This window comes from Thalassophryne amazonica, chromosome 5, assembly GCF_902500255.1.
Source record: "Thalassophryne amazonica chromosome 5, fThaAma1.1, whole genome shotgun sequence".
Lineage (NCBI taxonomy): Eukaryota > Metazoa > Chordata > Actinopteri > Batrachoidiformes > Batrachoididae > Thalassophryne > Thalassophryne amazonica.
This window is the reverse complement of record NC_047107.1, coordinates 39,184,685-39,210,230: the sequence shown is the minus strand read 5'-3', so window position 1 is coordinate 39,210,230 and position 25,546 is coordinate 39,184,685. Positions and strand designations below refer to the sequence as shown.

General features: G+C 39.1%; 1 protein-coding gene across 1 annotated transcript in view; it reads right to left on the bottom strand.

Annotated features, from left to right (window-relative positions):
- Positions 1-378: 378 nt before the first annotated feature.
- The window catches only part of adgrv1 (adhesion G protein-coupled receptor V1), a 444,323-nt gene continuing 419,155 nt past the window's right edge, over positions 379-25,546 (bottom strand). Inside the window, exons 93-95 of the mRNA XM_034170036.1 lie at positions 24,344-24,529; positions 16,670-16,847; positions 379-852 (exon numbers count right to left, since the gene is read on the bottom strand). Coding sequence (XP_034025927.1) covers positions 734-852; positions 16,670-16,847; positions 24,344-24,529 — 483 coding nt within the window. The 3' untranslated portion in view covers positions 379-733. The remainder of the gene's footprint in view (positions 853-16,669; positions 16,848-24,343; positions 24,530-25,546) is intronic.

Here is a 25,546-nt window from a genome sequence, read left to right as displayed (position 1 = left end):
AGCCTGACTCCTATCCGGCTGATCTTCCTGCCATTCTTTTCCACCTCAAACAACTGCTTGCATTGGCAGAGGCCTGCACTGTCATGAGTGCTGCTCTCATTCACTCATCATTTCATCTGGCTGTGTGGTTCTGTGCCACGATGATTTTCTGTTCACAGCAACAAATTTAAGAAGCAGTCTTTTTCTCAGTTCTGTACCCACAGACAGAGTCAAAACAAAGTTATGAAATCCCTGTGAGAGGCAACAATAATTCCTGTGACTTCTGACCCCTACAGTGACTCACGTCTGTGACCGTATAACCAGCCCCTTTTTGACAGTGTGACCCTTCAAAAAACTATATGAGCAATGCCACCTGAAACAACACAGCCAGATATAAAATCAGAGGTAAATTTTTTTATTAACAATGTTACACAGTCTCCCTTGCAGCAGTACTATTTCATTCACTAGGTCGCTAGAAACAAAAAAAAAAAGAAACATACATTCAGAAAACTCCTTCAAATTAATTTAGTAAAATATTTATGTATAAGTTTTTATTTATACATATGTATAAAACAGATGTACAATAAAAAAGCTTCACACCAAGTTTCATATCAAACATTATATGAAAACTTTCTAATCAAAACTGTTTTAGTGCAAAATCATTTGAAATACAAAAATACTGTGCTGTAACTTTTTTCTCATCTATCTCTGAAGAGGGAGGAAGAGATAACTGAATTTGTGTGAGGTGAAAAGGTTACAGGTGCGTGTCAGCGATTGGGATTCGTCTCAGCTCAACAATTTGAGAGTTGGTTACACTCGCTCCATCTTGGCTCCCGTGGGCGGATTCATTATCGCTGACGTTCAGGCCAGTTCCTGAAAGAGACAAACACAGCAACTTCAGTCACAACAAGCCATTTATGTGCCGAATATGTCAAAGTGCGAAAGGTTTTTGTTTGAAGTTGTCACACAACATATTGTTGTAAAGCTTTTAGTCATCAGAAAATTTGATAAAAATGTGGGTCTATGGAAAATCAAATTTGGCAAGTCGACGTTTACCAATAAAAATCAAATAGGTTTTTACCCATTCTTTGAAAGAAAATAATCAATCAAGTCACAAATTTCATTTTCAAATAAAAGAAGATAAGATTTCTTTGGGTGAGTGTGTGGCAAGATAAAGACATTTGGTCGCTCAGTAACAAAATGATTGCAAATATAACTCAATTATCTTGTAAATCACACATCAAAAATAATCCACATTGTTATCTAAAAGAAATCTTGTAATGTTAAAGGTGATAAGTGGCCAAACATTTTATTTTTTTATAAATATTTATAAATATTAGATAATATGCATATGTTGCGAACATGAATGAGCGAAGCTCGTCAGCATCTCACCATGTCATTTAGGTCCTTCAGACTTTATTTTGAGAAAATGCTTCAGGGGAGCATTAGCATAGCAAAAACCTTTCAGCTCCCCCCAGACCCCCTGCCTTTTTAAGCATTTTTCTTTATTTGCCTCTCACATGCCTGGAAAAGCTCCTCCCCATCTAACCATGTCCTTTAGGTCCTTCAGACTTTTTTTTAGTAAAATGGTTCTTGGGAGTACGAGCATGACTAAAACCTTTTAGCTTCTGTGGGGGGCTATGTCCCCCATACTCCACACCTTTTTAAGCATTTTTCTTTTTTTTGCCTTTCAGCTGACCCCCCCTAATTACAGCCCCCTTAACCCCCTGCCACTTTAAGCACTTGTTTTTAATGTAGATGTAAATTAATATTCAAAGTTTACAGCCACTTGACGGTAGGGCTGTACAATATGGCCAAATTATCGTATCTCAATATTGTCATATAAATTGTCATGTACATGTCACTTATATACATGCTGTCCATATTCTTGAGCCGCTTAGGTGGATAGGGAGAGTTCCCATGGGATAAAAAAGCTTTTCAACCTACCATCCCTGGTTCTCAAGACCAGGTACCGAAGTGGCTCTACTCTTTTTTTAAAGGTATTTAGGTGTACCTTAGTAAACACTAGTAGAGTTTCATCTTAGATTTGAAATGTATAATAGAAGATATACCTTACTGCATTTTCAAATCAATATGATATACGATATGACTATGATTTGACACAAAGTGCAGCAACAGTGAAAATTAAACATTCTTAAACAAAACAGTAATAATACCACACTCATTTTGCACCCATCATAAGGTTAGGATACTGTGCCCTCCAAAAGTAATGGAACACTTGGAATTTCACACATTTTAATTTGCTTATGCCATTTTAAATACATGAAATATAAAAAATAAAGAATAAAATTTTCTAAAATTATCTTCCTCAAACTCAAACTGAAAGCAAATCTCTAAAACTTGGTAAAACCTGTAAATAATGATCAGTTTTATTACCAGTTTTCTTTAGACAAGTCAGGGGATGGAAACATGAACATTTCCAAGTCACTGGATATGTCTTGGACTTTATTTACATCAATTATGAAGAAATACAAAAGTTTCTTTCACCAAAACATCAAATCTAGGCTTTCATCTCAAATGTACTTTCTGTCAAATTGTTGCTGAACTTTCAGGTCTTCTTTTTAAGAAAACCCTCCTCTACACCACTTCATCAGGAAGCTGGATTTTATATTTTTAATTAATTTATATCAAGTTGTAGAGATTTGCTTTCAGTTGAGTTAAGGAACATAATTTTAGAAAAAAAAAAAGTATTTGAAATGGAATGAACAAATTAAAATGTGTGAAATACCAAGTGTTCCAATACTTTTGAGGGCAACTGAGAAACAGTGAGGAGCAGCATCTTACATCTCACATATAGTGCAGCAGATAGAATATTTAGAGTGGAATCCTGCAAATGGTGATACAAGCATCACATTCGGCACAAATAATCCATAGACATGAACTCTTTAAAAAAACAAACAAAAAAAAAAACGATTGGCCACTTGAATTTTCAATAGGCAGCCAGGTAGGGGTCAGTTGAAAAATTACACAGGGGTCAAAATTAAAAGATGCTCCAATCATATAGAACTACACCACATTACTTGCCTGATCATAAATATTCCAAAAAGATGTAGTTTGGACAATCTGTGACTGAATGTTATGGAGTTCTGAAGTAAAAGCAGCAAGAATGGTGATAAAGGTCAGTTTCAGTCTGTATAGGGGTCAAAAGTTAAAGTTGCTCCATTAATTTTGCTCCAGCTGTATTTGTGCTGAATTTGATGCTTGTATCACCATTTGAAGGATTGTTTAGTCAGCAGGTCAAAGAGCCTTTTCTCATTGTGCACCCACCCTGTGGAACAGTCTTCCTGCTACCATGAGGCAGTCAGAGTCCGTGGACATTTTTAAATCAACACTGAAAACCCATTTTTATTCTCTTTCTTATGAATAGTTTTTATTTTTTTTAACTGTTTTATTCTTTTATTTCTGTTTTTAATTATGTATTTGAAATTTCTTATTCATTTGTAATTATTTATTTAAATGTTATGTTTAATTGTTCTGTGTAAGGCGCCTTGAGAAGGCTTTTGCTGTGATTTGGCGCATTATAAGCTAATTAAACTGAACTGAAATTGTTTCAGTTATCTGCTGCACTAATAAGCCAACAGAGCATGAACCAGCTGTTGTCTGTTCGCTTAAACATATGTATATAAGCCAACCAAAATTAAAGGAGAAATGCTGCTTTTAACAACCTGGACTTCATTTCTGGCATAAAATATGGTCGTTTACTCACCAATATAGGTTTGGTGTGATTAGAAATCCATAGTTCAAACAATGTGTTCAGTTCAAATTTGAAGCAAACATTTTTCTTCTTCTACTAAGGTAAATTAGAACTTTTTGTGGTACACAGCACAAATTACTGGACAGGAGGAACCTAGCAGCCAATGTGACTCACTGATTTGAAAATGCAGCTCTTTCAACCAGAAGTGTGGTGCCGTGACATGTCAATCATCTGTGCACAATCAGATTTCAGGGGATTCCAGTGAAACCCCAGGCTCTGCTCTAGCTCCACCCATGCCAGGAAGTGTTCAACATTTGCTGTTTCACTGTAACTGAGAATTTGACACTTCCTGTTTGAGTGTGAGCTTGCCACTGAGTTCCTGCGAAATTTCACTGGAAGTGTTTGACATTTGAACATTTCCTGTTTTACTGTGGATTTGAATTTTGGCACTTCCTGTTTAGGATGCCTGTACCATGAGTGAGCTTTGCGCTGCTCATATTAATGGCAACTTTTCATTAATTTTAAAAGTGTAGGGTTGCCTTCACACAGCAACCCTAAATCTATGCAAAAATTTGCATGGATTTTTAAAAGTTATTTCAACTTAACTAGAGAAGTCTTGTGGTATTTACTCAGTTGAAAGTTGAAATTTCATTTCGTTTCATTTATTTATTTATAGAGTGTAAATATGTCAGATTATAGCCATGGGCTAATTTCCATCTGTAGCCCCTGACAGACTATAAAAATTAAACAATTTACAGTAAAAACACACAAACATCACAGGAGCTTACAATACAACAACAGACTACACTACATAGGGGTCACTAAAAACTACAAGACACAGACTAGACAAAAAACATAAATAAATAAGTTGAAATAACTTTTAAAAAAATCTATGCAAAGTGTTACATTTTTTCTCATTGAGACAGCAGTTTCTTTTTGAGAGTGTACATTTGATCTGTTTTGGTGAAAGAATATCCTTCTCCACTCTACTCCTCTATGAAGCTAATACCCCATCACACTGGAGGCCGAATGAGGCCGAATGCCGGCTGAATGAAAATTCAACCCACATTCAAGAGGTGTCGAGGTGCATTTGCGGCCGTCAGACAGCATTCTGACCACAGTCCAAACAGTCGTGGGTGCAGTCAAAGTGGAATAATATCGAATGGCAGTCGAAGTGCCGTCTGAAAGCAGTCTGACTCAGACTGCAGCCAGACTCCTCCTCTATACCACCTCATCTTGAAGCCATATAACTAGTGGTGCATAACTGTGCACAATTTCATTCATATTCTCTGAAAAACTGTCAAAAAACAAACAAAAAAATTCTGTCCGGGTATGTAAACGTTGTTTGAGCACAACTGTGCACACACACACACACCACACACACACACACACACACACACACACACACACACACACACACACACACACACACACACACACACACACACACACACACATATATGTCCCGATTACTGCATATTGTACCTGTTGTCCACATTCACCTACTTTTACACAAGAATAAGAGATCTGACCCAATTAATTTTCACTTTTTATGAATAACAAGTTATCTCTATGTCACAAGTTTTTAAAAAACTTTTCCTGATTGCTCACCAAGTTCTACAATGTAGAACTTGCTTGATTGCAGGAATTGCCACTGGTGTTCCAGCAGCTTCTAGCTCATGGCAGATCTGTGCCTTGGTGGATCCTAGATTTTTGCTGACAATTCAGCTTAATTTACTCTCAGGTGAGGGTGATGGTTTGGGTCTCCTTCTAGCACTTAGTAAAGCTGCTACACCTCCCAATAATGGATGGTAACTGCAGCTGTTTTTTTTTTTTTTTTAATGGCTTCAACAGACAATTCCTGATTTGTGTAAATCAATGATCCTCCTTCTCACATCTACACTGACAGAAGGACTCTCTCATTGTTCTGTGTGTTGGTCAATCCAGAGAGTCCTGTCAAACAAACCCTTTCTATGTTGGCACAGAGAAGCAACCTGTCGTCAATCATTATCACTAATAGGAAGTTAAGAGACCTGAACGTTACTCCAGCGGTCATTGGGTGAAAGGCAGGGTACACCCTGAACAGGCCGCCAGTCTACTGCAGGGCCAACACATATACACAGATAAACACATTCCCGCACGTCTTTGGAAATGACACGAAACCAGAGTATAACCCACACAAACATGGGGAGAACATGCAAATGCCACACAAAAAATAAACAGGTCAGAACCCATAAGATACTGAAAGAAAAAAAAAAGACAATGTGAGATATGTGCATGTACTGTATGCTAATCCATTTTATATAACGGCTGAGTGGATCCTTGTCATTTGATTGGCACTTTGTATGTCATGTGACATGGATTATTCGTCCCATTTGTGTTGCGTTGAATTTGGAGTGCAATTTGGTTCCATACGTTTGGTACCATTGCATTCTGGAAAAGCACGCGTGCGCACACACACAAAACAAATCTACTGCGCTGTAAGCAGTCTGGACGCATGAAGAGCTTTTAGGAGGATGTTACAATGAAAAGCTTTTTCACTGCACTGAGGAAGTACACAGTCTTTTTTTTTTTTTTTGTTGGAAGTACACAAAGTTGGTGCACGGCATCGCAGACGGCATGGTCAGAATTATTTTTGGACTCCTATTTAAAGTTTGTGTTGGATTGCTGATGGCAGAGCAGCAGTGATGCACAAAAGCAGGACCAATTTCTGACATGATTTTTTGCTGGAGTGAGGAAGTACACAAATTCTGTCTTTTTTCTTTTTTTGGAAGTACACAAAGTCAGTGCAGTGACGCACCAAAATGTAAGGCCCTTTTCTGTTGTTTATAAATTCATAAAATATCAAATGATAAGAATCTATTTTAGCTGTTATATAAAACAAATAATGAATGATTTTACATTATTTCAATGGAACAAATATTTAATTCGGCGGCACGGTGGATTAGTGGTTAGCACTGTTGACTCACAGCGAGAAGGTCGCGGGTTCAATTCCCGTGGCCTTTCTGTGTGGAGTTTGCATGTTCTCTGTTTGCGTGGGTTTCCTCCTGGTGCTCCAGTTTCCACAGACATGCGGGTTAAGTGGATTGGAATCTTTAAATTGTCCTTAGGTGCGCGTGTGGGTGTGTCTGTGTTTATTTGTCTGTTTGTGGCCCTGCGACGGACTGGCGTCCTATCCTGGGTGTACCCTTCCTCACGCCCTATGACTGTTGGGATAGGCTCCAGCTCCCCGCGAACCTTAATTGGACTAAGCGGTAGAAGATGAATGAATGAAATATTTAATTTGGTGAAAGTTGGAACAAACCATTCAACAAGGCGAAGCAGAGTTGAATGGTTTGTTCCAGCTTTCACCTCATTGAACTCATAAACATTTATTATTTGTATATTTTCACAAATGATAAATCAAGAATGCATTTTATCCTTATGCTACCTTGAGCCAAACACTTTGAATTAAAAATATAAACTTCGTAGATCATGTACTTAATACTGCTGAGTTTGACGTTTGGAGCACCAATAAATACTGTAGATGCTTTGCTGCAGCTCTGAGGCTATTTAAGGCCGACTGCCAAGCCAACTGAGCACTGCAGGGAGAGAGAACTGCACAAGAGTTGTTTGCCCTCCTGGTACAACCTTTAGTAAACTCTCATCTGACTTGACTTGAGATGGTGACTGACTCACATAAACATCATATGAACGCGCATCTCTGCGCACTTTCATCCTCTCACCACACAATCATTAACAGTTAACAGGTTATCTTTGTACACGTGTTTCACACAGCGTAACACTATCCTCTCAGCTTAAGCCACATTTATTAACACCACTAACTTTCCCAAACCCACAGCTGTTGTGTAAGGACTTTTAATTTGTGCGTCTCCTTGGTAACAAGCTTTGTTTTTCTGATAGGCAGCTAAGACAGCTAAAATACAGTCTTTATGGAGTTCGAACAAGGGAAAACTTGACATGAATCTAAGGATTTGACACAAATCATGTACAGTTGTGCTCAAAAGTTTACATACCCTGGCAGAATTTTTTTTTTGTTTGTTTGTTTGTTTGTTTTGTGGCCATTTTTCTGAGAATATGAATGTTAACACAAAAATATTTTTTTTTCACTCATGGTTAGTGGTTGAGTGCAGCCATTTATTGTTAAACAACTGTGTTTGCTCTTTTCAAATCATAATGACAAAGAAACTACCCAAATGACCCTGATCCAAAGTTTACATACCCCTGTTCTTAATACTTTGTGTTGCCCCCTTTAACATCACTGACAGGTTGGAGTCTTTTGTGGTAGTTTTGGACGAGACTCTCTGATGGTAAAGCTGCCACTGAATATGTCTTGGACTTTATTTACATCAATTATGAAGAAAAAGAAACAGTATGGCACTCTATGGTAAATCTGCATGGAGTAGACAGTTCTGAAAAACTGAATGACTGTGCAAGAAGGAGATGAGTGAGGAAAGCCACCAAGACACCCAGACAACCCAGAAGAAGTTATAGGCTTATGTGGCTGTGACTGAAGAAATTGAGTGAAATTTCTGTCTTATTTAATGTGTACATAAGCACGGTAAGCACATTTTAGCAGATATGGAGTGCTTGGTGAAATTATTGCCTCTGTTACTACACGGTTGCTGAGTATGGTTACTGGGTGTAATTTTTTATACCCACACCCAAGCCACCCACCATGAAAATCACTGCCTACTCTGTATAAGAGTTAGCTGGTTAGCTTTATCATGTTTATAACTGAGGCATGAGGCATGTTTGGATTTCATTTGCCTATGTGCCATCTATTTACCCATTTATGAGTTGGCCGGGAGTTATGCTGAGCCAGGCACTACCACATTGGTGACATTTAAAACCACCCCACTTGAGCTACAAACAAGCTCTTAAGAAAGCCTGTTAAGGTTTGTCCAGACAGTCCATGGTAACAACATTACCATCTCTGTTTTATTTATGCGTGCACCCCTTTCAAGACTGATTCACCTTTGTATCTATATTGTAATAGCCAAGTGGCCTCTTCCTATCAAACGATAAGACACTTTTCTCACAACGGAGAAAATCATGATATAGGATAAGCACATGAATTTCTATGTTCATAAATCTTTGGATAATAGTGATCCTTGCTGTTGGATTTCAAGCTCTGTGTGTGTATTTTGTAAACAAACAGGGAGCCCTGAACACACTCGTCTCCTAATAAGCTTTCGGGCAGAAAATGAGGAGAAGTTTCACCAGTAGGAGTAAGCTGGAAAATATATACACACACACATGTATATGTGTAACACATAACCTGATGCCCTAATAGACTGATATTATTTGTCAAGGAAATTTCTAAAGGAAATAGGGCTGGATGCAAAAACTGTGAGAATTTGGTAAAGAAATATAAACTTAACAGAACTCGATGCCGCCCATAACATACATACAGGTGCTGCTCATATAATTAGAATACCATGAAAAAGTTTATTTATTTCAGTCATTCCATTCAAAAAGTGAAACTTGTATAATGTATACATTCATTGCACACAGACTGATATATTTCAAGTGTTTATTTTAATTACTAATCAATTAATGAATTACTAATCAATCAATTAATGATTAATCAATTAACAACATTAATTATCACTAATATTAATGATTAATGATGAATTATTATCAGCATTATTAATATTAATTAATTACTTATCAATACTATTAATTATTATTATAAATTACTAATGAATTTAATTATTATTAATACCACAAAATTCTCCGACATGATTGCGATGCGTCAAAGAAATCTGTGACGACTTCTATTTCTTTGCATTTACACAGAAAGGTGAGAAAATAAAAAGAGCAAACAGGCTACTGCAACACGTTGCGCTTCGGTTGCCATGTTGACAAACAGTGAAGACGGCAGTACGGGCATTTTTTTTTTCCCCGTAAGGCAGAGGGGTGTCTCAATTCATAGGGCTAGAGGCATACCCCTTTGCCCTACCCCTTGTTTTAAAGGGGTAGGCGTAGGGGTAGGGCCAAGGGGACGGGGAAGGGGCACAAAAGAGAATTGAGATTGGGCCTAAATGATCTTTTTTCTCCCCTTCTTCCTTTCTCTCTGGTAGCCAGCTCTTCTCTGCTGTTAGAGGATTGAGCTCTACCTCTCATAGCTGTCTGTCTGCTACAAAACATGTAATAGGCAGAGACTAAAATGTATGATTTTAGGCTTTCCAAATGTGTTTAACTGTTCGCTTTATTCAGTATGCCCGTAAAAATTTGTTAGCGGTCTAAAAGTTATCAGAACTAAATTTAGCGGGTTAATTGGTTCGCTGATGGTTTTCAAAGTTAGCTGAAAAGCTAATCAGCTAACAAAAAAGTTAACTTTGCTAATTAGCGGATTAGTGGAACTGTACCCACCACTGTATGTATGTGTGTGTGTGTGTATATATATATATCCATCCATCCATCCATTTTCTTCCGCTTTATCCGGAGTCGGGTCGCGGGGGCAGCAGCTCAAGCAAAGCCGCCCAGACCTCCCAATCCACACACACCTCCCCCAGCTCCTCCGGAGGAACCCCAAGGCGTTCCCAAGCCAGCCGAGAGATGTAGTCCCTCCAGCGTGTCCTGGGTCTTCTCCGGGGCCTCCTCCCAATGGGACGTGCCCGGAACACCTCTCCAGCGAGGCGTCCAGGGGGCATCCGGAAAAGATGCCCGAGCCACCTCAACTGACTCCTTTCGATGTGGAGGAGCAGCAGCTCGACTCCAAGCTCCTCCCGAGTGACCGAGCTCCTCACCCTATCTCTAAGGGAGCACCCAGCCACCCTGCGGAGGAAACTCATCTTGGCTGCTTGTACTCATGATCTCGTTCTTTCGGTCATGAGCCAAATCTCATGACCATAGGTGAGGATCGGAACGCAGATCGATCGGTAAATCGAGAGCTTTGCCCCCTATATATATATATATATATATATATATACACACATTTGATTTTTCACAGTCATATACAACACTTAAAAGTGTTTTGTTTTGATTTTAAAGGGCTATGTTCATGACTCATGGCTGCAGGTGCACTAAACCTTCTCAGAACTGCTGTTTTTACCGTGACTACATCAAAATGAACAGTTATCACTTAAAAAAGAGTCGTCATAACACGACATCACACTTATGTAAACTTTGGAATTACTCTGTGCCTCAGTTCTTAACATTAGCAGCTACATTCCATTGAAGCGCATGCTGGGACGCTTCCAATAGCTGTCGGAAACACACAAGTACTCACAAGTACTTTGTTTTTGTAAGTCTCCGCAGCAATTTGCTGTGAATATCATATACTTTGGAACTGGTCATGGAAGTGCACAAAGTATTCCTGGTGGATCTTTGGATGGTCACTAACAGCCTAAATCTAAATTGTTATGATTTTGGTACAACATCTCCTTTAAGAAGTAAAACCTGATGGATGCAGTTGTGTTACAAGGATTGTATTATTTGTTACTTAGTTTGTCCAGTCGGATTTACACTTTTTAAAATATATTTTTAACACTATTTGCAGCAGGTAGGGTGCAAACAGAGGAATGGCTGACTTTAAATATCTTCAGAATAAGGCAAATAATAATAATTTCTCTCAATGTCTGTGTGTAACATGATGTGAATGTGGGTTAGCTATGCTAACCATGGATGCAGAATCACTCTGGAAGGAGGACAAAGAAGAACTAAAAAAAGGACAATGCAGTTGGAACAATTAAAAAAAAATCGCTACCATGGCAGTCACCGTGTGGCTCTACAATGACAAATATGTCACAAGAGCTGGACTTGGCAAGCTAACAAGACAACAAACATACTTTGCTGCTGGAGATGATTCTGCACTAATCTGCCCCCTGGTGGATAAATTGTTTTTATCCTTTTCATGTAAAGCCTGCAGATAAATATGTGAACAATGACACGCACACCACATGTATGTTGCATGATGCGTCATCCTGAAATTGGAGTATATTTGTATTGTTACAGGAACTTTAGATGTTCTGCCTGAACTTGGTAGAACACTGAAGTTGAAGGATCTCCAGCTGACTGTCATTAACTGCTTCTGTCATGTTTCTAATTCACTGACTTATAAATCAGTCTGGTTCAAAAACTGCATGCTATTGATGTTCTGGCCAAGTGTGTTCTTCAGATTTGTACTCTGATGTAAATTATCTATGTGAGCAGATGGCTCTGTGGGATAGGAGTTGGAATTAATTATATTGAGATTGGGGTTCAAATCCATGTGTGTCTGATTCAGGCAACCTGACTGTGTACTTCATCTCTATCATTCCAGCCCACCCAGTTAGAAATGGGTCCCCATCCAGGAGAGGTCGTAGCCTTTAATCCACTGTGCAGTAGCCAGGGATAAGATATAGCTATGCTGCTTCTGTGATTGTGAAGTTGGCACTAGTGACATGGCTTCCATTTTCTAGGACTCAAACAGTGTTTATATGGGGTGTTGCAGCTATTTTCTGGGGGTCCCATGATTGTTGCACCACTGCCTCTGCCTCCAGTTTCACAATCCTCATGCTTGCATGGGTTGTGGTTTGACTTGACCCCATTTCTCACTCACCAGCTGTATGGCTTTTCTGGTAGGTTGACAGTCAGGGTGCAGCTTAGTCCTCAGTCCTGGGCCTATGCTTGTGGTGTTTGATATATCCCAAACCTGTGGGCACAACCTGAGCTTGTGTGGTATTTTTGTGGTTGTGGTGGCATGAGGGAGGTATCTCAGGGTGTATGTACCATCCATCTGGCCCTGTTGACTGGTCTGTGCAGTCTCAGGGTACACATGGGTCACTCTGGTGTCTGGGGCCCTCCTATCATTCTGGACTTCCCCCTGTGGCTATGGGAGCTTGTCATTTGGAGCTTTGGGATGTTCTCTTGATTCTCCAAGCTGTGTTCCATGTGCAGCAAAAACGACTGCAGTAAAGTTCTTTTTTTCAGGTACTTTATCAGATAAACTGCAGAGCTGTTTCCTGTACACTGTGGTTCTGCTTGGCTGCTGTCCAGTTGAATCTTTTTCAAACAGTGAAGCCATTACCAATGACTTAAAAGAGTGAAAAGAGGTTTAAATGTGTTTGAGTATTGGTCATATATCAATGAACCGTTTGGGCAGTCAGCTGGGACATGGTTTCCATGGAAGCAGTGAGATTTCATGTCAGCTGATACTAAGAGATGAGCCCTGCTCGGGCGCCGATTGGACATGAGAAATACACCTTCCTTTCTGTGAATGCATAAGACTCAACTTTGAACCTAGATGCCATTGGAACACACTGTGGGATTGCACAAAACTATTTATTTAAACAAAACTGACAGTCAGCAAAGGCTGAATTTAGTCGTCTATCTTTTGTGGGGGCAGAACCAGTCAAAGTAGTAATGCAACAATTTGGTGGTTTCACAGTGATGAAATGTACTTCTACATTTGCCTCAGTCTGTTTTTTCAGAGGTGATGTCATATCCGAATGATGGAATGAATAAACTGTGACCATATATTCTCCAGTAACAAGTTTTAACTTTTCAAAATTATGACATTCTTTATTATCGGTAAATATTCAAATATTATTACAATATCAAGAAATAAAAGTAGTTTAATGGTACAGCTGAACATTTTGAAATGATGATACCCGTTCACTGCTTGGACTATGATAACCTCAAAACCACAATGAGGGACTGTGCTTGGAACAAAAAAATATACACTGTATAATGATCACGTGGTTCCAACAGTTTATTCATCCAAATCAAAATAAAATTTGCAAGAAATTGTTGCTTATGAATGATGATCTTTCAGCCTTTGGCAACACACAGGATTAGCATTTTCATTTCATGAATGCTGACTCACTGAATCTGAAACCCATTCAGTGGTTTGCATACAGTGCACCTGTAAAGTATTCACAGCGCTTCACTTTTTCCACATTATTTTATGTTACAGCCTTATTCCAAAATGGAGAAAATTCATTATTCCCACAAAATTCTACTCACAACACCTCAGAATGAGAATTTTGTTTCTCATGGTCTGAGTCCTTCAGGCACCTTTTGGCAAACTCCAGGCAGACTGCCATGTGCCTTTTACTAAGGAGTAGCTTCTGTCTGGCCACTCCTTACAGACCTGATTGGTGGTTTGCTGCAGAGATGGTTGTCCTTTTGGAAGATTCTCCTCTCTACACAGAGGAATGATGGAGCTCTGACAGCTCTTGGTTACCTCCCTGAATAAGGCCCTTTTCCCCCGATCGCTCAGTTTAAACAGGTGGCCAGCTCTAGGAAATTTTATTTAACTGGAGTCAACCAGCTCAGGTGGACTCCAATTAAACTGCAGAAACATCTCAAGGATTATCAGTGGAAACAGCATGCACCAGGCCTCAATTTTGAGCTTCACGACAAAGGTTGTGAATGCTTAAGTACATGTGATTTTTTAGTTGTTTTTTTAATTAATTTGCAAAAATCTCAAAAAAGCTTTTTCTTGTTGTCATTATGGGGCATTGTGTCAAACTTTGATGAAAAAAGTAAATTTAATTTTGGAAAAAGGCAATAACATAAAATGTGCAAAAAGGTAAGCGCTGTGAATACTTTCTGGATGCACCGTATGTATATATTTATGTATGTTTGTTTATAGTGTAAAAATTCTAATTCTTTATTTCAATGTTCATGTTTTTTACACTGAAGTCAAGCAAGAAGTTGTAGCGTATGGCAGAAAGAACATAGAGAGGGCCGACTTCCTATATGCTACATTGTAATTGGCTGAGTGCCAGCCGCCATTTTGAATGTGTGTAACTGGGTATTGCTATAGATGCACAACGGCAGTCTTTGTGTCACTCTAAGGTCATATTTGAGACAAAAGTTTCTGTTTATGTGCATTTTTCATGACCATGGATCATAACTATCATACCAGCAACATCAGAAAAACATCAAGATCTAAAGGAACTGAGTGTTCGGATATCAATTGCACCAAGTACACTAAAACAAACAAGGAAGTGGCATTCTATTCCTTTCCAAAGGGTATCGTTAAGAAATTATTTGATCCACCGACATCAATAACCTTTTTGCTTAACAATTCCCTTATCGGCGCTTCAGAGTGGCTGTTGTTTTTGGGGGGTGTTGGTCAGGAAAATGATCATTTCTCTACATTACATATACATATTTACTTTTTTATGTTGAACCGACCTGTTATGGTCTTCTGAAACAGTTCATAGATGTATTTTATAAGTTAAAAATGGGACAGATGCTAACATGTTAGCATGTCTGTGGCATTTTCAATGTTAAAGTTAGCATTTAGCTGTTGCAGCTGTCAGCATGTTTGTGCACATTTGTTTTCTGTATAATAATGGCTCAGTGTTTGTTGTCGTAAAAGAGTCAAATTATTACAAATTGTAATATTTTAAAATTTTTGTTTATATATTAATAATAATAGCAACAACAATAATAGTAATAATAACTAATAATGCTACAATACAATTTTAGAGAAAGAGACAAAAAGAACCTGATTAAAAACACAACAGAAAATATTAAGCTAAATATAAAACTAAAAATATAAAAGATCAGGCTGCCTAGGTTATAATATACGTATAGCGCCTTATTTTTCACTCTATACACTCCACAATCATAACAGCTGTTTAAATAAACGTTTGTAATAGTAGTTCCTTGTGTTCTAAAGTCAAATAGCGCATTACAGTAGCTTGTAGTACACTCAAGAGAAGTTTTGTTTACAAAACATCAGTCCACTGCCGCAGCCAAGCTGCCCCAGTTACACACAATCAAAATGGCGTCCAGATTACATCATTTTGTGGGAGTCAGCCCTCTCTATGTTCTCCCTGGTGTACAGTGAGACACTTGACCGGCAAACTGTGTTATGATTCCCCAGGAGGAAAAAAAAAAAAGAATTTCATCCATTTTGGAATAAGGCTGTAACATAAAAAATGTGGAAAAAACTGCAGCGCTGTGAATACTTTCTGGATGCACTGTATATAAACTTGATTGAAATACTTAAAAATATGGTGATCAAGAACTAAGCAGTCTGTCTTTGTAAGGTTTGAATGACGTTCATAAAGAATTCTCAGTCTGATTCAGAACATTCATAAACCTCAGGATTCAGATAATTTATTATCGATGTTAATTAGGTTGCTTTTTCACACTAAAAACCATTCTAATGTCTTCTAGTTTCTGCTTTGTGTGCTTTCCTGCAGAGGTAGAACATAAAGTCTGAAAAGAAATGAAAAAAGATAGAGTTACCGGAACATCTGCTACCACTGCTATAATTTTTTTTTAAACTGGAGGTGAGCCGACCAAGGACTAGAGCCAAAAAATGATTGGTGTCACATCATCCACACAGACACGCAGTTTCATTCCTATGCAGCAGCAAATGTGAACAAATGTCACAAATATTCATATTGTAAAAACTGTACAGTACATGTTGAAATCATAATGATTATGATAAAGTTGTAATTGTTGACACCTCTGTTTTCTGAATGATACAGAGTTGGGAGAGAGTATCATGCAGATCAGTCAACAGAAAGCAAGTTTTGGGTATTTTGGTGGAAGTTATGTCTCAGAACCAAATCTGTTGCTGATGCAGAATCTCTTATTGAGGAAGCTGTGATTCTGTCAACAAGCCACAAACAAAATACTTAATAGAAAGCGCTTGCTGATCTGTAAGTTAATGGTTGATTCTTATTTATGTACTTGTGTGCTCTATGAAGGTAAGTCAACGGAGAAATGTGTAAGAATTGCAGCACTGGTAGAGAGAAGAAAAGAGGAGTTTGGCTCATCAGTATGTAAACCTGGGTCTGCTTCCCAGTCACCGTAAGTGACCTGTGATTGACAGATGTCCTGTCCATGACACATTATAGGCTCGTAGGCACATCAGAGTATGGACTTTGTATTTGGTGGAAAAGTGTATGGCGTATTTATCCAAAGCAAATCTATGGACAGGAGGATTTCTTGATAAATGAAAAGTTGCAGTGCTACATTAGCAGGTGAGTTTATGTGTTTGTGTTTGTAGTTGCTCACCAGTTTTTAATGCAAATATGAGATCATCAAACTCTTGCAACTCTTCATCTGCAATGACCAAGTTGGTGTTGATGAAGCCTCCATCCGTGCCATAGGTCTCCATCCCAGGGCTGGGCTTATACACACTGCTAGGCTGGATGGTAGGTCGCAGTGATGCTTGCTCCCAGTCCGCTGACACCTGACAAACAAATTCAGCCACACTGAGTGCAAACATATATCAGCATGCAACACTTAAGCACCACATCAGTTGTGTAGCATTAGCCAGCAATGTTTGCTGGCGGCGGAGAAAGGCGGGGTATCATGATTGAACCTTGAATTCAGTAACATTAGACATGAATGTAGGACACAATCACAAGCCCCACACAGGGAGAATAACTGTGTCCATCAGCTAGATCAGTGTCTTGTCTGTGATGAGTTAGGGTCACACAGAGTGCATGATGTCCAAAACTAAACCACAGGTCACACTCGGTTCATGGGGTGAGACCTTGGTCAGCGGGTTCAGGGTTTCACAATGACTCAGCCCAGTATTATGGAAATTATGCAACCAGCACAATCAAGAACATCCTACTCTAAAATGGACATCTTTTAAACACTCTACTCATTCACAGGAAAAACAATTAAAAAAAAAAAAGAATATCTCCTTACATTTAAATGATATATTGGCGCGGGGGGGGGGGGGGGGGGGGTGTTGAGGATTCGGCGCAGTATCTTAGCTGTTCCTAGGACTGAACTCTTCTTGACAGAGACCTCTGATGCTGTGCCTGGTATTTGCAGGAGAGATTCTTCCAGTTTGGGGGTTAGTATTTGATCCCCTACCAACCAGCAATTAATTTTTCTTTAAGAAGCCCTCCTATTCTGCACTCTTTACCTGTATTAATTATACCTGTTTGAACTTGTTACCTGTATAAAAGACACCTGTCCACACACTCAATCACACTCCAACCTGTCCACCATGGCCAAGACCAAAGAGCTGTCTAAAGACACCAGGGACAAAACTGTCGACCTGCACAAGGCTGGGATGGACAACAGGACAACAGGCAAGCAGCTTGGCGAGAAGACAACTGTTGGTGCAATTATTAGAAAATGGAAGGAGCTCAAGATGACTGTCAATCTCCCTCGGTCTGGGATTCCATGCAAGATCTCACTTCATGAAAATTGACAGTGGATCAAATACCTATTTCCCCCACTGTATACACACACACACACACACACACACACACACACACACACACACACACACACACACACACACACACACACACACACACACACACACACACACACACACACATTAGTGCTTTGTATGTCATGTGACATTTGTCCCATTTAGCGTGCAATTTTGGTTCCATACGTTTTGTACCATTACACGCTGTGAACCCCGCCCACTAGTGGGGGCAGCATTTAGCTAAACATGCGGAGTTTGTTTTCTGACAGACGACGATTTGAAGGAGATAACTGATGGTGCTAATTCTTCTAAAACACACAAACAAATCCACCACGCTGTAAGCCATCTGGAGCCATGAAGAACTGTTAGGATGAAAAGCTGGACTAATTTCTGACGGCATCTTTTTGCTGCACCGAGGTCATACACAACGTCGGTGCACGGCCTCACAGACTACTGCTTTGCCAATTTGACTGATAACAATTTTGGACTCTTATTTAAAGTTCGTTTTGGACTGTTAAGCAGTCCAAAATGTAAGTCCCCTTTCTGTTGTCTATAAATTAATAAAATATCAAATGACAAGCATCTATTTTAGCTGTTATACAAAACAAATAATGAATGTTTTTGCATTCTTTCAATGGAACAAATACTTAATTCGGTGAAAGGTGGAATGTTCCATTCAACGAGGTGAAGCAGAGTTGAATGGAACATTCCAGCTTTCACCTCATGAAATATCTGTACCATTGAACTCAAACATTCATTATTTGTATAATATATATATCATTTGATGTTTTAAGAACCAAAGCAATCCATCACCTCTTCATGCTTTTTCTTGTTCATTTATTGGGACGGCTGCATTTGCACATGCACAGGCATAAACGTGTGAACTAGGCTGTGACAGTGAAGTGAACTAAGCGCCGCCAGGCACCTCTGGTCTGTCTCTGTGAATCAACGCTGTGCCTGGAGGACTCCAGCAATCAGTACTTCACCTGTCAAGTCATTTGTTCTCATTGCCAATCTAATCAAAGTCCAATAATCCTGCACCAATCCACTCTTCAAATCCTCAGCCATATCACACAACATTCTTATCAGCACAGTGCCGACATGGACATGAAGCCGGGACAGCAGCCTGTGGTTAGAATCCTCTCACCCAAAAGAAAAAAATAATTCCATGTGATAATCCAACCATCGCGGTGTCCAGAGCTGTGCTGTGCTCCTGAAGTGGGCAAACAAGAAAAAAGAAAGTTCCCTGGAAAGGCGCTCCATCTGAGGGACTGCATGGCCCAATGCCAGCAAACTTTGGAGTGAAGATGTCCAGTGGCACGCGTGCACACATGCAACCCGTGCGCATGCTTAGTGGCTCCTGCAGCATTATGCATACATACACACACACACACACACACACACACACACGGCTGAGTGATAATTACAGTGTGGTGTGGCTACACACTCGTGCATGAGGAACACAGCATTCTGGTCTGCCATCCAGACATTTGGAGATCGGACAGTCTGCAGCGCCTTTTATGGCCATCTGACAGCAGTCTGTGTCATCTACATACGCTCTGGATGCGATCTGACAGGTGCGGACAAGGCAGTCTGTCTGCGCTCCGACACTGCAGACCACGCCTGTTTTCCTCCCGACTGCGTCGGATTATGGCAATATTTGCCGTATCGGACATTCTTCCAGCACATTCTTGCTATGTGTGACGGGGGCTTGAGAGTTCCAAGTGGAGTGCTGTGAGAAATGTGTGAATCCAGTTTAAGAACGGAAAAATGAAGCTGTGAGGTGGGCAACAGAAAACAATGGCAGAAAGTAAAAGTAGACTGATAGAAAAGGTGAGATGGATGAAGTCTGAAAGAAGAATGATGATATTTTAAGGTGTATTTTTATGCTGTTATTGCACAGGATACTGACCAGGATTTAAAACGGGAGGTTTTGCTTTGATGTCTGGTGTCAAACAGTGACACTTTGACAGACACTAAGGTGGCAGCACAGTTCATCCAAACAGATTCACTGAACCATTGTTTTAACAAGTTGAGAGGGTACCGTACTGAACATTGGTTTTGAGGCCTCCACACTCAACTGAGGGACCAAACAGTCAGACCAGACAAAACTGACAGTAGCAGAAACATTTTTACCACATTAATCCCACATTATACCACAGTAATAACTAATGCAAAGTAGAAGACACTCAGAGATTGCATACTACTAGATTGCATACTACCACCAAGGCCAAATATTGCTAAAAATGTTGAGATTTTGGATCCAAAATAAGTTCAAGCTCAAAATCCCTCATTTTCTAGTACCCTAAGCCCCGTTACGTGTCTTTTTTTTAATGTCTTTTCATCTGAGAGGCCAGTCTTTTTTAAAGTGCTCTAATGGAGAATGCAGCATACGCAGCGGCCTCCAGAAAACGCACCACATCAGCATCTGTTTTCAGAACACTCTGCTTATTTTGTGCAGCCACTCTGAGCATTTTACAGTTGAAAATCCCGGTGTCCCGTCAAGATGAGGTGAACGGCGAGATGAGGTGCGTCGCGCTACTGCGTATGCATGTGCATGCGCACATCGCTCTACCCCGGACTTGAAGACGTCACCCGTAGAGATGAGGTGCCTCGTGCAACTGCACATGGGGAGATGATGTAACTCTCTCGACGTGCAACTGCGCATGCGCATTTTGTTTGTTTGTTTTTTCCTCAAAGTTTTTTTTTATTAATTGTATTCAGTGTATTTATAGCCTAGTAAATAAAACATTTTCTGCATTTTACATTAGGAGCATAAATGCAGTGGTGGGCACAGATAACCAAAAAATTAACTTCGATAACAGATAATAAGATAACTGAAAAGTTATCTTTGATAAAGATAAACCGATAAACCACCCAAAAATGTATCGGAAGTTACAGATAATCGATAACCGATAAATTCCGGTGTTGTCTATGGGACATTTACAGTTACTAAAGAGCTGAAATTGATTTTTAACACGATCGCTTTTGAAAGCATCAAAAGCGGTAAAAGACCTAAAGAATAAGCAAGAATGTTTGACCATGCTGCCCCCTGCAGGAAGCAGCACAGACAAATCCAGAGCACCCACGAAATAAACTCTTGACTAATAATAATAATAATAATAATTTTTCTTTCAACATTCTGCCTCTGCTAGAAGCTCTTGTGCACACCAAGAGCAGCCATAAGGCCAGCTCCCTATCAATTTCAACACTCTGGTCAGGCGGAGGTCTTGAAAAATAAAGTCATACTAACTTATGGTTTTTTGAAAATACTGATAGAATAACTCCATTAATGTCAATTCTGTCATTTGTACAAAGTTAAAATATAACATATATTTTTGAATGTTGAATAAGGCACTAATTCTGAAGTTTTGTAACAAACACAGACCGCAAAGCATTCTGGGTAAAAGTGCTAAACAGTGATTGGTTCAGTAATCCATTATGTAAACCAACACGTTAATGTGACATGTGTCATGTGTTGGTTTAAAGATAAATGTGCTTTTGTAAAATATTCCATTTTTATTTGTAAAAACAGGCATTTTTACGGAGCCCTGGAAGTGTCATCGCAATTGCATGTTTTAAAACTTTTATGATGTTGTAAAACGTGCACTCAATATTAGTAAGTAAGTAAGTAAATTTATTTATATAGTGCCTTTCACAGACATAAGGCCATGTACACACGTTGTTGGGTGTTTGTAAAACCGAATATCTTACCCTTTCAGTTTGGGGAAAAAACTTCATCCACACTACGTTGTTTAAAAAAAAAATGCATCCACATCGAACCGTATAAATGTGTTGTAATTAGTCTGCCAAACCTTTGGGTGGCGGTACTGATTAAAATTCTATCCAATCAGGAGCCTTATTCTCTTGTCGTCACTTCCACAAAAACTAAAAACATGGCGCCAACCTCGTTCGTGTGGACAGATAAGGAGTCGGAATTACTTCTCACCGTAGTTTTAGAATACGAAGTCAACATATATGCACACAAAAAGCACCTGGACAATGGACAATACCAACACTTTGAGAGCAGCTATGTACACAGACTTTTAATACTGCCATGAACACTCCTGGCCAGTAGATGGCAGTAGTGGCCTTGGAAAAAATGTCAAACAAAATTCCAGATAATCCGTGTCTGCTACATTTAAGATGCGTGGAATTTAACAAACGCAAATACACTAATGTCTATAAACCCAGAGAATATATTCACGAGCGTTTTAGGCACTAGAGTTTAATGCTGTTATCTGTGGACCCTGAACAGAGTGTCTGAAATGCATTTGTCCTGTCGTGAACGTCTGAGATTACCTTATGCTAATACATTGCTGCCTGGCACAGCATGTGCTCACAAAACCTTAAAAATTAGCACATTACTTTAAAACGAAAACATATATCTGATATTTTCACTTTATAAGCTTCAGACATGACAATAATTTTAAATAACTTGTCTAAAATGAGTGGTTAAAATTTGAACCTTAAGTTAAACATGTATGCCTCTGAATGACTTGGTGACATTGCGATTATATTAGTACGGTGTTAAAGGAAATGACTTTTTTTTTGGTCACCAGTTCTCCTTTGCTTACAGACAATAGAGTGGTTTCTAATTGCAGAGAGTAGAACAACATGCTTATTAGGAAACTTTTAACAGGTAGGTCTCAACAGCTTTAACAGTTTTAAAAATGTTTTTCACTGTTCAGCTTAGTTTAGTACGTTATCAGTCTAAAAGTTATCGGACGGTAATTCATCGGAAGATAATTAGTCCAATGATGGTTTTTAAATTTATCTAAAAAGATAATCCGATTATGAAAACATTATCTTCGATAATTATCTGTTATCGGATTATCGGAAGTGTGCCCACCACTGCATAAATGTATGTATATGTATATTTTGCCTGTCGAAATAAGCTAATTCCAGGTTAAAAATACTTATCATTTTATAGTGAGTAGATTTTATACATTACTACGTTCGGATGAACAATTTATACATTTACTTGCCCATCAAAATAAGCGAACTTCGTCAAGTAATTTTTTCAGCGCACACATATGCAGTTACGCGAGGAACCTCATCTCGACGACGCACCTCAGCTCGACAGGCTTATCTGTCGAGATGAGAACACCGGCACTTTGCAGAAAGACACTGTGATGTCACTGCAGCTCCTTTTCAGGCAACCAATCAGATGGATCAAAACTTCTCAGCCTCAAGGAGGGAGAAGTTTATTTTTGCACTTTCTTCTACATTCAGTGAAATTGCCTCCATGGCAGAGATATGAAATAATGGTCTAGCACATTTGTGGAGCTGTTGGAGCTGCAAATTTACCTTTTTTTCCAGACACTTCAACCTCAGTTTTTTTTTTTTGTTTATTTTTTTTTACAATTTTCTACAGTCCAAACAGACTCTTGGATTTAAGTAGTAGTTGAAGTATACAAACACCTTTATTTGCTGCTTCAACTTCACATTGCATTTGTGCACAATCAGTGACAAGCATGTGCCCTCCAGTTTTTATCAGCATTTGTGCATTTTTCCTTTTGTTTTGTTCATGAATGCCTCACTATGTTTCTATGTACTATGTTTCTTCACTCTGTGCACTTCTTACCCATATATCAGTCAGGAATTTTGCAACAGATTCACTTCAAACATTGTGGACTCTAAATTTTATAACTTAATCTCACGCCATTTCGTGGTAGCATCAGGAAAAATAAATTAATCTATGATTCGTGATACTGTCACATAAAGCCGGATATTTTCATGACAGGAGGACAAATTCATTTTGTGACAGTATCACTAAATGTGGAGTGACACGGGGGTCTGTGGGGGTTATGGCTAGGGTTGCTAGTTCACCAGTTTTTCCTTCCTTAGACTAATTTTTGTAGGTACTGACCACTACAGAGCAGAAACATCCCTCAAGAGCTGCTGGTTTGGTGGTGCTCTAACCCAGTGCTCACACCATCAGCCATCAGTTGTTCTGCATCCAGCACATCAACTCTGAGGATAAACTGTTAACCTGCTGCCTAATATATTTCACACATTGACACGTGCAATTGCAACAAGGTAATCTGTGTTATGTCTGATCAGTGTATTCAGATTAGATTGGATAGAACTTTATTAATCTGTTCGTAAACTCCCTCAGGAAAATTGAGGTTCCAGTAGCATTAGACAGCAGCACACAGAGTAAGAAACACACAGCGTATCAAAACTAAAAGTCCAAAAACATTAAGCAAAAGATAAATACAAATATAAATATCAGAAATACTGCTCGCTGCTGGCTAGATCTCTTCGGAACACCAGTGGCTGTGTGTATTTCTCTGGGTAGAACTGGAGTTGCATCAGGAAGGGCATCCGGCGTAAACCTTGTGCTAAATACCAATGCAGATCTGGCTGTATCCGCTGTGGCGACCCCAAACAAAAAACAGGAGCAGCCGAATGGACAACAACAACAACAACTGCTCGCTACTGGCTAGGACTGCTACTAAACAAACAAACAAACAAAACTTTGCGTGTTAGTATGCATGCCATACCTCCTCCATGGCGCTGATGAGGTTCTGAGTTGATTTATTAATGTCTCCTCCTACAGTGGCGGGATCTCCACCCGGGTACGTAGAATCAGGTCCATCATGGCCATTCATCTCAACTGTGTAACTGGCCTTTGTTGGCCAACAAAGCTGGTTGTGTGTGATGAAGTACACTGCAAAAACATACAGGCCCTGTGGAGAATTGGGGGGAAATAATTATTATTTACAACATTCTCTTCATTTTGTATAGCACTTACTGTACCATGTCACCACTGTATCACATCTGTAAATTTGTTACCATATAGTTGTGTGTCTGAAAATGCTAAAAAGTTCATCTTTTCATTTTTAGCAACAGCATCAGTTCACAGCAAGTTTTAGTGTTAAATTAACCTCGCATGTGCATATGGTTACATTCCAAATGAAAGGCATCACACACTGCAATATAAATGTACAAATAAATATACGAGGGTCGGCTGAATGTGATTATTTCACTCACAAGCAAGATATCAACATAAAACTGGTAAGAGAACACCAGTTTCAGATAACATTCTGATTGTTGGTGATGTCAACATTCATGTAAATAAGCCTTCTGACCCCCTCTCCAAATCATTCATGGGCATTTCAGTTGTATTAGGATTCCAGCAATGCATTCAGGGTTCGACTCACATTAGTGGAAACACCCTGGATTTGGTCCTTGTACGTGGTATTACTGTCTCGAATATTGACATTGTCTCTCTTGCATCGGTGGTTTCAGATCACTTACTTATGTTTACAGTCTCACTGCTTTTTTCCACTGGGATGAGATGCTTATTTATCATCATGGTGAAGCATCAACTCCTCAACTAGAATTTCAATTTATTCATTTTTTATAGCGCCAAATCACAACAGAGTCGCCTGAAAGCGCTTCACACAAAACAATTCAGAAACCAAAATAAAATGAATTAGAAGATTTAAAAAAGCACAGTAAATGAGTAAAAAAAGTAAAAAATCATAATAACATAATATACCAGTATACTAGCCATATGAAAGGGAAAATAAGTGCATCTTAAGTCTGGATTTGAAAGTCTCTACAGAATCTGACTGTTTTACGAGGTCTATTAGAAAAGTATTCGACCTTATTATTTTTTTCAAAAATCATATGGATTTGAATCACGTGTGATTGCATCAGACAAGGTTGAACCCTCGAGCGCATGCGTGAGCTTTTCCACA